General features: G+C 44.3%; 1 protein-coding gene across 2 annotated transcripts in view; it reads right to left on the minus strand.

Annotated features, from left to right (window-relative positions):
- abcf3 (ATP-binding cassette, sub-family F (GCN20), member 3) overlaps positions 1-16,794 on the minus strand; it is a 166,852-nt gene that overhangs the window by 93,289 nt on the left and 56,769 nt on the right. For both annotated transcript variants that reach the window (XM_034165315.1, XM_034165314.1), the window contains exons 8-10: positions 14,187-14,267; positions 11,922-11,981; positions 2,091-2,147 (exon numbers count right to left, since the gene is read on the minus strand). In XM_034165315.1, the coding sequence (XP_034021206.1) occupies positions 2,091-2,147; positions 11,922-11,981; positions 14,187-14,267 (198 nt within the window). The remainder of the gene's footprint in view (positions 1-2,090; positions 2,148-11,921; positions 11,982-14,186; positions 14,268-16,794) is intronic.

Genomic DNA, 16,794 nt, shown 5'->3' on the forward strand with positions numbered 1-16,794 from the left:
ACGTGCGGTCCAATCAGACCAGACAAAACACCACCAACGTGCGGTCCAATCAGACCAGACTAAACAACACCAGCATGCGGTCCAATCAGACCAGACTAAACACAAGCAGCGTGCGGTCTAATCAGACCAGACAAAACAACACCAGCATGCGGTCCAATCAGACCAGACAAATCACCACCAACGTGCGGTCCAATCAGACCAGACAAATCACCACCAACGTGCGGTCCAATCAGACCAGACTAAACACAAGCAGCATGCGGTCTAATCAGACCAGACTAAACACAAGCAGCATGCGGTCTAATCAGACCAGACTAAACACAAGCAGCATGCGGTCCAATCAGACCAGACTAAACACAAGCAGCATGCGGTCTAATCAGACCAGACTAAACACCACCAACGTGCAGTCCAATCAGACCAGACAAAACACCACCAACGTATGGTCCAATCAGACCAGACAAATCACCACCAACGTGCGGTCCAATCAGACCAGACAAAACACCACCAACGTGCGGTCCAATCAGACCAGACTAAACACCACCAACGTGCGGTCCAATCAGACCAGACTAAACACAAGCAGCGTGCGGTCCAATCAGACCAGACTAAACACCAGCAGCGTGCGGTCAAATCAGACCAGACTAAACACCAGCAGCGTGCGGTCAAATCAGACCAGACTAAACACCACCAACGTGCGGTCCAATCAGACCAGACAAATCACCACCAACGTGCGGTCCAATCAGACCAGACAAAACACCACCAACGTGCGGTCCAATCAGACCAGACAAAACACCACCAACGTGCGGTCCAATCAGACCAGACTAAACACCAGCAGCGTGCGGTCCAATCAGACCAGACTAAACACCACCAACCTGCGGTCCAATCAGACCAGACTAAACACCACCAACGTGCGGTCCAATCAGACCAGACAAAACACCACCAACGTGCGGTCCAATCAGACCAGACTAAACACAAGCAGCGTGCGGTCCAATCAGACCAGACTAAACACAAGCAGCGTGCGGTCCAATCAGACCAGACTAAACACAAGCAGCATGCGGTCCAATCAGACCAGACTAAACACCAGCAGCGTGCGGTCCAATCAGACCAGACTAAACACCAGCAGCGTGCGGTCCAATCAGACCAGACTAAACACCACCAACGTGCGGTCCAATCAGACCAGACAAAACACCACCAACGTGCGGTCCAATCAGACCAGACTAAACACCACCAACGTGCGGTCCAATCAGACCAGACAAAACACCACCAACATGCGGTCCAATCAGACCAGACAAAACACCACCAACGTGCGGTCCAATCAGACCAGACAAAACACCAGCAACGTACCCTTTGGTACCCTTGTACCAAATTTCAGCTCAATATCTTTAAAAACTGCTGACCAGTGGCTCCGGGTGCCATCATTTTAATATGGCTGCCACAGTGGCCATGTCTGACATCAGACTGGAACGCCTCCGACAAACGTTGATGTCCTTACAGGATGGAACATTTCTGTCAAGTTTCAGCCTCACTGGCTCATCAGTTTCAGAGAAGATGATGTTTACACACTATGCCGCTGCCTATGCACGGGACCTTTGGTCTAAGTGAGCTAAAAATTCACAAAAACCATCAGATTTCATTTGTGGGGTTGCAGATTGCTGCTGCCCATTCAGCAAATTCCAGTTTAAATGCTGGATATAAATGGCTGACACATGGCTGTATATGTGAATTTCAAAAAGGCGGCATATTTGAAACAAGATCAGAAGGCCTCAAACAAACTTTGGTGTCCTTGTGGGTCAGACCTTCAAGTGGTTTTGGAGCTGAAGATGTTTACACATATAGAGAGTCAGGCAACCCATAGCATAAACCCACCAGACCACTGCCCCAGGTGAGTTAAAAAAAAAAAAAAAAGTGCACCATGGCGGCTTCTGATGTTACTTCAGTCCCGTAAGTCACTCTGAACAGAGGGGGGCGTGCCCCCAGACCTCAGCTGACCTTTGTGATATTATGTAGCCTCACTCATGTGAAGCAACGTTGATGTGAGTCAGTGCAGAAGAAGACAAACTAATTTTAAACAAAGACTCAGGACAGCGAGGACTCACCGTGCGAAGAGTGCGCTGGCCAACGCCAACCTCATCCTCCAGCCTCCAGAGAACTCCCTGCACACAAACAGCCCGGCACTCATCACCCTTTGACAGAACCAACTCCTCCTCAAAGACATCCATCAGGAAACAACAATCATAACACTAATGAAGAATAAACCCAGTCTGACAGGTTCCACAGCATGAAAGTAAGGAGACGCCCCTTTTCTTCATAAGACAGACCTGTTTACACGCAGATGATCCTACTCCACCCGGTCAGAGTCCGTGACCCTTACCGGCCAGCACAGAGGCAGGAATGAACTGATGAATGACCTGGGTTTGTGTCACAGTTTCTACATGGCTGTGGCTGAGCAGCTCATCCTGCTGGCTGCAGCAGGTCATATGGTCATATGAGAGAGGAGGCACAGGACCATCCAGGACCCACAGTGGTGATCTGGTGTTGTGGATGCAGCAAACCAGAACACAGTCTCAGACTTGATTAGACCTTTACTGGCAGCTGGGTGAGCAGGAGGGGGCCCTCAGCGGCCAGGGACCTCATTTATCCACCGATGGGATACAGGTCTGTGCTTAAACCACCCGTACAAACATTTCGACAGCAAGCCTGGAATTTTCCAACTTAAGCCCTGGTCTCACCAAATAATAAAGCCATAAATAATGAGCCACGTGGGGATTTGTCAGAAATTTGAGTTATTATTCCAATAATGAGCCACGTATATGAATATTGCACAAACAATAAAAAAAAACTGCGTAAGTGCATCAGCGTGCACAGCACTCACCTGATCAATTATAACAAGATGTTAAATCTATCATAAACATACCTTTACAGCTGCTCATAAGAAGAAAAGAACATGCAATTGTTTTACTAAGCTATTACAATATGAATATGACAAATGACCGCTGCTGTTGGGTGCGCTGTCCCATGGGTGGCAGTGAAAGTCGAGGGCCTCGGTGGACCAGACCCGGGTGGCAGGGGCTTGGTGGGGGAAGGAGCCGGAGCTTGTGCGGAAGGTGGAGTGACTCAAGTTAGATCTGGTGGGCCTCACCTCCACACACAGCCTTGGCTCCAGAACCACTCTCCTTGATCGGGGTTGGACCTTATTCTTCTCTGGAGTTGCCCAGGGTGTGAGGCGTCGGGCATGTGTGGGGATACTCACGAGTCCCCGGCTGAGTGTTGCGACACTGGAGAGGGTCGCCTCCCTGCAACTTTGGGTGGGGGGTGCGCTGGCTGCTGTTTGTGCATATGCACCGAACAGCAGTTTGGAGTATTCGGCCTTCTTGGAGTCCCTGAATGGAGTCCTGTATGAGGCTCCGATGGGGAACTCCATTGTTCTGCTGAGGAACTTCAACACACACGAGCAATCACAGAGACACCTGGAGAGGTGTGATTGGGACGAAAGGCCGCCTCGATCTAAAACCAAATGGTCGTTTGTTATTGAACTTCTGTGCTAGTCACGGACTGTCCATAACAAACACCATGTTCAAACATAAGAATGCTCATAAGTGTACATGGTACCACAGTTCCCTAGGCCGAAGATCGATGATAGATTTTGTGGTCGTATCATCTGATCTGAGGCCGCATGTTCTGGACATTCGGGTGAAGAGAGGGGCAGAGCTGTCAACTGATGACCATCTGGTGGTGAGTTGGATCAGAGGATGGGGGAGGACTTTGGACAGACCTGGATAAGATGTCTCTTCAATACTGCATTGAGGTATGGGACAGTGCCTAAGGAGTGGCAAACTGGGGTGGTGGTCCCCATATTTAAAAAGGGGGACCAGAGAGCGCGTGCCAACTACAGGGGCATCACACTACTCAGCCTCCCTGGTAAAGTCTACTCCAGGGTGCTGGAAAGGAGGGTTCGGCCGATAGTTGAACCTCCGAATGAAGAGGAACAATGTGGGTTCATTCCTGGTCATGGAACAACTGACCAGCTCTTCACTCTCACAGGGATCCTGCAGGATGCCTGGGAGTACGCCCATCCTGTCGACATGTGTTTTGTGGACTTAGAGAAGGCATATGATTGGGTACACCAGGAGATACTGTGGGAGGTGCTGCTGGAGTATGGAGTGAGGGGTCCCTTCTCAGGACCATCCAATCTCTGTACTCACAAAGCGAGAGCTGTGTTAGGGTGCACAGCAGTAAGTCAGACTTGTTTCCAGTGGAGGGTGGCCTCCGTCAGGGCTGCGCCTTGTCACCAATCCTGTTTGTGATATTCATGGACAGGATTATCCAGGCATAGTCAGGGGCGGAGGGTTTCCAGTTTGGTGGGCTCAGGGTCTCATTACTGCTTTTTGTAGATGATATGGTCCTGTTGGCTTCATCGGGCTGTTTCCTCAAACACTCAGTGGATCGGTTCGCAGCCGAGTACGAAGCGGCTGGGATGAGGATCAGCACCTTTAAATCTGAGGTCATGGCTCTCCGCAGGAAACCGATGGATTGCCTACTACAGGTAGGGAATACGATCTTGCCCCAAGTGAAGGAGTTGAAGTACCTCGGGGTCTTGTTCACAAGTGATGGTCAATGGAGCGTGAGACTGGCTGAAGAATCACTGTTGTGATGAAAAGGGAGCTGAGCAAAAAGGCGAAGCTCTCAATCTACTGGTCAATCATCACTCCTACTCTCACCTATGGTCATGAGGGTTGGATCATGACTGAAAGAACTAGATTGCAGGTACAAGCGGCCAAAATGGGTTTCCTTAGGAAGGTGGCTGGTGTCTCCTTTAGAGATAGGGTGAGAAGTTTGGTCATCCGTGGGGAGCTCGGAGTAGAGCCACTGCTCCTTCGCGTTGAAAGGAGCCAGCTGAGGTGGTTCGGGCATCTGGTAAGGATGCCTCCTGGGCGCCTCCCTAAGGAGGTGTTCCAGGCACATCCATCTGGGAGGAGACCCCGGGGAAGACCCAGGACTAGGTGGAGAGATTATATCTCCACAAAGGCCTGGGAACACCTCGGAATCCCCCAGTCAGAGGTGGTCAATGTGGCACGGGAAAGGGAAGTCTGGGGTCCCCTGCTAGAGCTGTTGCCCCTGCAAATGGATCCCAGATAAGTGGTTGAAGATGAGATGAGATTGTTGTACAAAAGCTTCAGATGTCTGTCGCTGTGACAGATGATGACTGGAGCACAGCTGTAAGCACAAACAAGGTGCTAATCAATGAACTGCTGCTGACGCTCAGAAATGATACATGCGCAGTGAAGGCGCACGGGGGGGGGGCAGATTTTTAGGGGGGGCCATTCAGTCGCTGATGCAGCCTGTCTGCTCTGTGTCAGCCTGATCCCATCAGATCTCAGAAGCTAAGCAGAGTAGGATCTGGTTAGTACTTGGATGGGAGACCTCTGGAACACCAGCGGCTGTGTGTGTTTCTCCAGGTAAAACTGGAGTTGCGTCAGGAAGGGCATCCACCGTGAAACCTGTGCTAATTACCAATGCGGATGTGGCTGTATCCGCTGTGGTGGCCCCGAACAAAAAACGGGAGCAGTTGAATGAACAACATTCGGTCGCTGACACCGGCATGCCTCCTATCAGGCTGACTTATAATGTGCAGACCTGGCAACCCACTCAGTTGTCAAACAGTTTTGCTCCAAATATTTACTTTGATGGAACACAATTAAGTATCAAGCTGTACTCAGTAGGACGACATCGTTTAAAGATGTTTGAACATGACTGAAGCTGTTCAGACCACGAATACCTGGAAGTGGTCGCGTAATGATGCAGATTTGACGAAATGTACACACATTCGGGATGAAACAGGAAGGACCGGCGCTCTGTGGAATAGGGGTATAAGAAAGCATTATGCTGGTTCTTGTCGTGAATTTGGCAATGCGATTGTGATGTTGAAATTAAGAAACAACATTTGACAGCCTGACTGAATGATTGGATTAAACCCTACTGCTGGACTCTGTGTCACCGCTTATTGTTGCCACTCGATGCACTTATTTTGTAGCTTGAGGCACCCTGAGCTGAACTAAAGTGTCTTTGTCTTGATTCCGGTGATGAGCCCAAGCAGCAGACGTTGTGTTACCATATGTGGTTTCTGAAGGAGCAGCACTTAACAGCTGATACTCACTGATGTGTGTACGGCTGGTGTGCAAAAATGCCTTACTTACACATATAAAGTTTTGGTCGTACAACAGCATTAACCCTCTGGAGTCTTGGCTATTTTTAGGCGTTTTTGACTACTTTTGGTTTCCCCTTCATAATTTACCTTAAAAAACTGTTTGCCTGACCTTGTTTGATGTGATTTTTTCAGCACAACCTCACCTGTTTGACTTTATGGTTCTTTCATTCTGACATACTGCATTAAAACAGTCACGCTAAATTCACCCGAAAACTGAAATTTAGAGTCTGAAAAAAGTTAGTGAAAACCAGAAATATGTTTAACAAACCATTTTCATAACTTACAAAGCAAATATAAATTGTAAACTTCAAAAATATATGTAAAAATGTAGCACAAACAAAGCTATATACAACAATTCACATTAAAATGCAGGAAATGCTTCAGGTGTTTTTTTTTTTGTTTTTTTGTGGCTATTTACATGCGATAAGATGCCACACAAATTATATTTGTGCCACTCAGAAAATCAATTCCTGTTCAATGCTCATCAGAAGCTCCAATAATTTGTACAGATATTCCACCTCATTATTCATGTGTATGTTTCCCTAATTCCTTGTTTTTGTATCATTTTTATTGGTGTTGGTACAGACTGTGCTGTGTTACTGGGCAAAAAAAAAAAAAAAAAAACAATAGAAAGGGTGTTTTGGACTTGGGGATGGTGAACTCCTGTGTTCTCCGGCCCTGGAGCCTGCAGACTGCTGGCGTAGTGTGTATCTCCACCCTGCTCTGTTCCAGGTGCTGACAGCAAGTCCTGGAGAAGATGAAAACAGAAGCACGCAGACCGATCCACTGTGCACATCTGTGTGCACAGATCAGTGGCTCCACCTGCTCTTGTCCAGAACAATAAAATCCACTTCATCATCAGATTGATCAAGCTCTGGTTCAGGCTCTGATGATGTGCTCCACTCGTCTTCAAGGAGTTCAAATCAAATCAAATCAATTTTATTTATATAGCGCCAAATCACAACAAACACTTGCCCCAAGGCGCTTTATATTGTAAGGCAAAGCCATACAGTAATTACGGAAAAACCCCAACGGTCAAAACGACCCCCTGTGAGCAAGCACTTGGCGACAGTGGGAAGGAAAAACTCCCTTTTAACAGGAAGAAAACTCCAGCAGAACCAGGCTCAGGGAGGGGCAGTCTTCTGCTGGGACTGGTTGGGACTGAGGGGAGAGAATCAGGAAAAAGACATGCTGTGGAAGAGAGCAGAGATCAATCACTAATGATTAAATGCAGAGTGGTGCATACAGAGCAAAAAGAGAAAGAAACACTCAGTGCATCATGGGAACCCCCAGCAGTCTACGTCTATAGCAGCATAACTAAGGGATGGTTCAAGGTCACCTGATCCAGCCCTAACTATAAGCTTTAGCAAAAAGGGTAGTTTTAAGCCTAATCTTAAAAGTAGAGAGGGTGTCTGTCTCCCTGATCCGAACTGGGAGCTGGTTCCACAGGAGAGGAGCCTGAAAGCTGAAGGCTCTGCCTCCCATTCTCCAGTTCAAAAAAAAAAAAAAAAAAAAAAAAAAAAAAAAAAAAAAAAAAAAAAAAGAGAGAGAGAGACTTGACACGCTGTTCCAAGATGCCTGATTATTGACACACTAAATAAATAACTACACCGCACACTAAAACTCTCCACCACACACACTAAAACACACTCCAAGCACTGTAAATATCAAAACTGATCACCGTCTGCTTTTCGCTCCGCAAGAAGCCACACTTTCCCTTCACTCAGCAACCAAATTACGTGGATTGGGATCATTGTTTATTTGGTAATATATTTAACACCAGTGATAAAGAAAAATGTGTGTATTTATTTTTTTTTAACGTTTGCTGTCGCAGACAAATAGCACACACACACAGGACACCCATGTGGGGTTTGTGGGTCATCATCAAACCCACGTGGACTTGGTGATTTTGACTGGTTAGCTCCTGAGTTTTCCACCAATGGTAACACCCCTCTCTCCTGCTGCAGTTGAGGGAGGAGTATTTAATTCCAGCCCTCTCGCTCCTCCAGCTGAAGAAGGAAATGAGTTGTTTTTGCTGCAGGTCTCTGCAAAACACTCGGCAAATATGAAATTATCATACCCCCCAAAAAACTTAAATTATTAATCAGAATTCAAGTTATAGTTTGCCTATTAACAAAATTTAAAAAGTGGTGCGGAGGTTGAATTCCACATGTTCAACACTCTTTCAAACAAACAGAGTGGAGCAGATTGTGTGCTACACAGGGGTCGAAATAGTATGTGCATGTGCTAGCTTGTGCATGTATTATTTGAGTGGTAAACGTAATTTTATACTGCACTAGCACTGGTGCAAGTAAATTTATCCAAGTTTTAATAACTATAAGCACCAGTAGAATGAACCAATAAATCAAATCAATTTTATTTATATAGCGCCAAATCACAACAAACAGGTGCCCCAAGGCGCTTTATATTGTAAGGCAAAAGCCATACAATAATTACAGAAAAACCCCAACGGTCAAAACAACCCCCTGTGAGCAAGCACTTGGCGACAGTGGGAAGGAAAAACTCCCTTTTAACAGGAAGAAACCTCCAGCAGAACCAGGCTCAGGGAGGGGCAGTGTTCTGCTGGGACTGGTTGGGGCTGAGGGAGAGAACCAGGAAAAAGACATGCTGTGGAGGGGAGCAGAGATCAATCACTAATGATTAAAAGCAGAGTGGTGCATACAGAGCAAAGAGAAAGAAACACTCAGTGCATCATGGGAACCCCCCAGCAGTCTAAGTCTATAGCAGCATAACTAAGGGATGGTTCAGGGTCACCTGATCCAGCCCTAACTATAAGCTTTAGCAAAAAGGAAAGTTTTAAGCCTAATCTTAAAAGTAGAGAGGGTGTCTGTCTCCCTGATCTGAATTGGGAGCTGGTTCCACAGGAGAGGAGCCTGAAAGCTGAAGGCTCTGCCTCCCATTCTACTCTTACAAACCCTAGGAACTACAAGTAAGCCTGCAGTCTGAGAGCGAAGCGCTCTATTGGGGTGATATGGTACTATGAGGTCCCTAAGATAAGATGGGACCTGATTATTCAAAACCTTATAAGTATGAAGAAGAATTTTTAAATTCAGAGGAGCTACAGCATCCAAAGTTGTCCTCAATGAGGATGTAAAACTATTGACGAGATACTCTATCTCACTTACAGAGTTTAGGTAGCTACTCTGCCCTGTGTTGGTATATGGCATTGGAGAACATAAAGAAAGAATCATATCCTTAAACCTAGTTACAGTGCTTTCTGAAAGACTTCTAGTGTAATGAAACTTATTCCCCACTGCTGGGTAGTCCATCAGAGTAAATGTAAATGTTATTAAGAAATGATCAGACAGAAGGAGGTTTTCAGGGAATACTGTTAAGTCTTCAATTTCCATACCATAAGTCAGAACAAGATCTAAGGTATGATTAAAGTGGTGGGTGGACTCATTTACATTTTGAGGAAAGACAGTCGAGTCTAACAATAGATTAAATGCAGTGTTGAGGCTGTCATTCTCAGCATCTGTGTGGCTAAAGGAATAATAAGGAAAAACAAAAAAATTTCCAGTGTGTTGTCTTCGTCTTCCCTGCGTTTTATGACTCTCACATGGAGCAAGTTGCTGTGCTGTATTTGTTGTGTTCGCGTGCGCACATGTAAAGATTGAAAACTTTGGCGTCATGTCTGGAGGAAGCCAGGCACCATCCCTACAGTGAAGCATGGTGGTGGCAGCATCATGCTGTTGGGATGTTTTTCAGCAGCAGAAACTGGGAGACTAGTCAGGATTGAGGGAAAGATAAATGCAGCAATGTACAGAGACATCCTGGATGAAAACCTGCTCCAGAGCGCTCTTGACCTCAGACTGGGGTGACAGTTCATCTTTCAGCAGGACAATGACCCTAAGCACACCTGAATCCTGACTGAACATCTTTTTTTTTCTTTATATGTTTATTTGATAGGGACAGAACAAAAAGCATTGTTACAATAACCGATGCCATGTTCATAGATCATATAGCTAATAGCTAATTCGCAGACCTGGTCCCTAGAACATAAAAAGGACACTTACACAATCATAAAACAGCACATAATAGTAGAAATAAAACAGTACAAGAAAACAATAAAATATGGCTAATGTCTGCAGATTTGATTTTGGCCATTGTCTTATTTTGTGCTTAAAATCATTCAGATCTGTAAGAGATTTCAGTTTGGCAGGTATGGTGTTCCAGATATGGGGACCTTTTACTGCAAACGCACTCTGTCCAAAACTCGTTTTACATCGGGCTGGTCTACAGTCTCCACTCACAGCTCCTCTTGTAATGATACCACGACTTTGACATTTTTTTAATCATTCCTTTTACAACATCAGGAACAAGGCCGTTGACACATTTAAAAACTAAATTCAAAAACAAACACTTCAAAAAATTTTCCAAGCTTAAGAGTTTATGCTTTTCTAGGATTTTGCAGTAATGCCACCTAATTGGCTTTTGGTCAAGCACTTTTAAGACTTGTTTGTAAAGAGAGTTCAAACCTTTTAGAGAGGATTGATTCGCCTGGCCCCAACAGTGATGCAATATGAGAAATGGGACAAATTCATTGCATGAAAAAATAACTTGGCTGCACTAATTGACAAGCAAGATCTTATGAGACGAAAACAATTCAAGTTAGTCCTAACTGTCTTAGTCATTTTCTTTATATGACTCTCAAATTTAAGATGGGAGTCCAAGACGACCCCCAGATATTTAAATTCATCTACTCTTTGAATTTCCTTTTGATTTATTTGTATCCTAAAGTTTTCTTTGGACTTTTGCCTTAATGAAAAACACACAAACACCATTTTAGAACAGTTTAAAGACAAGAAATTATCCTCCAGCCACTGAGAGACCCGGGTCATTTGTCTGTTAAGAAGCTCTGCAGCCTTTTCTGGAGTTTTTGCTGAGACATAGGGCCTAGGATGGAGCCTTGTGGTATCCCCATTTTATACTTCTGAGATGGCGATATAGAGCCATTGATTTTTACTCACTGTGTTCTTGACTCCAAATAAGATGTAAACCAGCTGAGAGACTGTTGAGAAAAATTTAGCTGCTTTAATTTGTGCAGGAGAACATGGTGGTTTACAGTGTCGAAGGCCTTACGGAGGTCTAAAAACACTGCTCCAACCACATTTCCCTGATCCAAATTTTTTTAATCATATCTGTTAGGTAGCAAGTAGCAATTTCTGTTGAATATCTAGGCCTAAATCCAAACTGTTTTGGATGTAAAACATTACCACATTCCACATAATCAATAAGTTGGTTTGCTACCGTTTTTTCATGTACCTTTGACAGAATTGGAAGGATGTAAATTGGTCCATTTTCAGATCTCTGTAAAGATCTGAAAATGGCTGTGCACTGACACTCCCCATCCAACCTGATGGAGCTTGACAGGTGATGCAAAGAGGAATGAACCAAACTGTCCAAAGATAGGTGCACCAAGCTTGTGGCATCAAATTCAAGAAGACATGAGGCTGGAATTGCTGCCCAAGGTCCATCAACAAAGTATTGAACAAAGGCTGTGAATATACGTGTGATTCTTTCTTGTTTTACATTTTTATTACATTTTTTCATGTTGTCATTATGGGGTGTTGTGAGTAGAATTTTGAGGGAATAAGGCTGGAACAATAAAATGTGGAAAAAGTGAAGTGCTATGAAAACTTCCTGGATGTGCTGTAAGCATCAAACCGTTTCTTTGGACTATGGGACACTGTGGACTCACTTGGTGGTTTGCTGCTGCATCCTGGGTGAGAAGCCAAGGCCAGCTAGGATGACAGAGGCTCTGATAGGACAAAACAGATGTCAGTCAAAACACAACACACTTACATGACATCAGCACATAATGATATTTTTAAAGTCATAAGACTTCCTGGAAGGGTTGTGGGGTGCAGTTTCACTGACATGGAGGATGAATTTTTGAACATTTCTTGATCTGGACCAGTGCTGGTCAGATGGTCTTCAGGAGCAGAGCAGGTCAACGTGGAGAACATGTTTTGAGTGTGTTGCTGCTGTGATTAGTGACACGTGCAGGAAACATTGGAGGTACTGCACCAAACAGTATTTAACACCTGGTGGAGGTCCTGATTAGAATCCAGCCAATAAAGAGCAGGATATCTGACTGAGGACCAAAGTGCTGGACTGACTGACATTAACACCCGCACAGTCAAGATCCTCGGGCATCTGAAGTCACTGACGCACTCGTGAGTGATGTCACTGGCTGTCACCTGTCCTTTGATACTGTGGCCAGCACTTTAGAAGTGGAACTACGCAAAGACATGGTGGACAGAATCAGATGCACCAAATGTCCAGATCAGTAGCAAAGGAAACTGTAGCAGAACCAGAGAGGGACAGAAGGAATCGGGTGTGATGATATTTGTCTGAAGGTGTTGTATTCTAACCATGTGACCATTTAGACCCTGTGTCTATATAGCATGTTTTTCTCCTGGCAGAAAAGCGCAGAGAAGACACCCAGAAACGCCTTGTCTCAAAGTGTCCTTAAAAGGACAAAGCACTCCTCATGGGATTTGTTTCTATGACAACAATAAAGAGCTAAAGATGAGCTTATATTGTGATACAAAGCTTTCACCCTCAGCAGGAACATGGCATCTGTTCAATCTGCTGACACAGATGTTTTTTTTCCTGTCTCTGTTGACTGTAGAGACAAATGACAAGAACGAATGTCTCCAATTGTGAGGCTGATGAGTTTTGACCCATCTGACTGGTTCCCTGAAAAGGCGCTGCAGTAATGTCACAGCGCCTTTCTGAAAAGTTCAGGAACTTTCAACTTAAACTGCAAACAGAGCACTCGTGTAATGAAAAAAAAAAAAGACACTGGGTGCCACACTGGACACGTATGTGCATATGTGGCACACTGGACACTAATGATAGTCAAAGCCATCACGAAAATCGTTTTATTTTGAAATTTGCAGAGGATACTGTCATTGTTAGTCTCTTACAAAATCATGAGAATAACCATGGCCCGGTGGTGGAAGATTTTGTAAAGTGGTGTGATGAGTCATATTTACAACTAAACGTGGCTAAAACTAAAGATATGTCTGTGGACTTCCGACGACAGCTCACACCAGCTCAGGCTACCTTCATTAAGGGCCAGCAGGTGGAGTCTGTGGAAACTTATAAGTATCTGGGAACTATAATTGACCACAAGCTAAATTTTAATGTTAATACTGACATGTTGTGTAAAAAGGGTCAACAATATCTGTTCTGTCTTTGTAAATTGTCTTATTTTCAAGTGGATAAGACTATTATGATTCTTTTTTTACAAATCCTGTATCAAGTCTGTTTTAACCTGTTGTTGTGCTGGTATGGGAATCTCAGTCTTAAGGCTAAAAATTCACTGGTTAAAATAGTGAAGGCCTGTGGAAAGGTACTGGGAGTACCACAGAGTACGTTGTCTGACCTATACCACAGACAAGTAAAGAGGAAAGCATTGAGTATACTGTCGAACTCTGCTCATCCTCTTTTTAGTGACTTTCAATATTTACCTTCTGGCTCACGGCTCAGGTTTCCCTCTGTGAAGGGAAACAGATTTAAGTTCTCTTTTGTTCCTGCAGCCGTTACTGTTCTGAACACAGACCAAGGAAGGAGTTAAAACTGTGGAAGCATTTTAATGGACTGTATTTTTTAAAGTTTGGACTGTGTAATTGTTTGTGATGCTGCACCATGGTACTGATGTGTGTTCTGTGTGTCATGTGTTTTTAATGTATTCTCAAGCTGCAAAACTAATTGCCCCATGGGGGACACAAATAAAGTGAAGTGAAGCGAAGTGAAGGCCACATATGCACAGTCCTCAGAGAAACTGGGAAAAAAGAGAGACTACATAGACACAGGGTATCAGTGAAACTGTCACCAGTCTGGAGTCTGACAGTGTCTCAGTGTCTGTGTGGAAGACTCCACACATTTGACGTGCTTCTTCTTATTTTGGGCACCTGAAGTGGTGGTCGTAAAGTGCTGTGAAGGCTGAAGTTACCTGGCAGGTGCTTTGTCTGCTTCAATCTCCTCCAGTTTGGCGTAGACCTCTGAGAGCCGAACACTCTCCATCCCATCTGCACTGAAAGTCAAGACACCAGCTGTAAAATCAACTGACAGTTCAAACAGCTTGACACAAAATAGAGAGCTGTGCCTGACTTAGGTTCATAAAACATAGAGCTGTGCCTGACTTAGGTTCATAAAACATAGAGCTGTGCCTGACTTAGGTTCATAAAACATAGAGCTGTGCCTGACTTAGGTTCATAAAACATAGAGCTGTGTCTGACTTAGGTTCATAAAACATAGAGCTGTGTCTGACTTAGGTTCATAAAACACAGAGCTGTGTCTGACTTAGGTTCATAAAACACAGAGCTGTGCCTGACTTAGGTTCATAAAACACAGAGCTGTGCCTGACTTAGGTTCATAAAACAGAGCTGTGCCTGACTTAGGTTCATAAAACAGAGCTGTGTCTGACTTAGGTTCATAAAACATAGAGCTGTGTCTGACATAGGTTCATAAAACATAGAGCTGTGTCTGACTTAGGTTCATAAAACATAGAGCTGTGTCTGACTTAGGTTCATAAAACATAGAGCTGTGTCTGACATAGGTTCATAAAACATAGAGCTGTGTCTGACATAGGTTCATAAAACATGGAGCTGTGCCTGACGTAGGTTCATAAAACATGGAGCTGTGTCTGACATAGGTTCATAAAACATGGAGCTGTGCCTGACGTAGGTTCATAAAACATGGAGCTGTGCCTGACTTAGGTTCATAAAACATAGAGCTGTGTCTGACTTAGGTTCATAAAACATAGAGCTGTGTCTGACTTAGGTTCATAAAACATAGAGCTGCGTCTGACTTAGGTTCATAAAACATAGAGCTGCGTCTGACTTAAGTTCATGAAACACAGGTACATAAATGTGGAGCTGCGCCTGACTATGGTTCATAAAAGATAAAGCTGTGCCTGACATAGGTTCATAAAACATAGAGCTGTGCCTGACTTAGGTTCATAAAACATGGAGCTGTGCCTGACTTAGGTTCATAAAACATGGAGCTGTGCCTGACTTAGGTTCATAAAACATAGAGCTGTGTCTGACTTAGGTTCATAAAACATAGAGCTGCGTCTGACTTAGGTACATAAAACATAGCGCTGCTTCTGACTTAGGTTCATAAAACATAGAGCTGCGTCTGACTTAAGTTCATGAAAAACAGGTACATAAATGTGGAGCTGCGCCTGACTATGGTTCATAAAAGATAGAGCTGTGCCTGACTTAGGTTCATAAAAGATGGAGCTGTGCCTGAATTAGGTTCATAAAAGATGGAGCTGTGCCTGAATTAGGTTCATAAAAGATGGAGCTGTGCCTGACTTAGGTTCATAAAAGATGGAGCTCTGCATGATTTAGGTTCATACAAGCTGGAGCTGTGTCTGATTTCGGTTCATACAAGCTGGAGCTGTGCCTGACTTAGGTTCATAAAAGATGGAGCTGTGGCTGATGCAGGTTCATAAAACACAGAGCTGTGCCTAACTCAGGTTAATAAAACAAAGCTGTGCCTGACTTAGGTTCATGAAACACGGGTTCATAAAACACGGAGCTATGCCCGACTCAGTTTCATAAAACGTGGAGCTGTGCCCGACTCAAGTTCATAAAACGTGGAGCTGTGCCTTAGGTTCATAAAACGTGGAGCTGTGCCTGACTTAGGTTCATAAAACGTGGAGCTGTGCCCGACTTAGGTTCATAAAATGTAAAGATGTGCCTGACTGTGGTTCATAAAACGTGGAGCTGTGCCTGACTTAGGTTCATAAAAGATGGAGCTGTGTCTGATTTCATAAAACACGGGTTTGTAAGAGTAGAATGGGAGGCAGAGCCTTCAGCTTTCAGGCTCCTCTCCTGTGGAACCAGCTCCCAATTCAGATCAGGGAGACAGACACCCTCTCTACTTTTAAGATTAGGCTTAAAACTTTCCTTTTTGCTAAAGCTTATAGTTAGGGCTGGATCAGGTGACCCTGAACCATCCCTTAGTTATGCTGCTATAGACTTAGACTGCTGGGGGGTTCCCATGATGCACTGAGTGTTTCTTTCTCTTTTTGCTCTGTATGCACCACTCTGCATTTAATCATTAGTGATTGATCTCTGCTCCCCTCCACAGCATGTCTTTTTCCTGGTTCTCTCCCTCAGCCCCAACCAGTCCCAGCAGACGACTGCCCCTCCTTGAGCCTGGTTCTGCTGGAGTTTTCTTCCTGTTAAAAGGGAGTTTTTCCTTCCCACTGTCGCCAAGTGCTTGCTCACAAGGGGTCGTTTTGACAGTTGGGGTTTTTCTGTAATTATTGTATGGCCTTGCCTTGCAATATAAAGCGCCTTGGGGCAACTGTTTGTTGTGATTTGGCGCTATCAATCAATCAATCAATTTTTTTTTTATATAGCGCCAAATATATATATAATATATATATATATATATATATATATATATATAATATATAATATAATAATATATATAATATTTATATATAATATATATAAATAAAATTGATTTGATTTGACTTAGGGTCATAAAATGTGGTGCTGTGCCTGACTTCAGTTCATAAAACATGGAGCTGGGCCTAATTTACA

This window comes from Thalassophryne amazonica, unplaced genomic scaffold, assembly GCF_902500255.1.
Source record: "Thalassophryne amazonica unplaced genomic scaffold, fThaAma1.1, whole genome shotgun sequence".
NCBI classification, from domain to species: Eukaryota; Metazoa; Chordata; class Actinopteri; order Batrachoidiformes; family Batrachoididae; genus Thalassophryne; species Thalassophryne amazonica.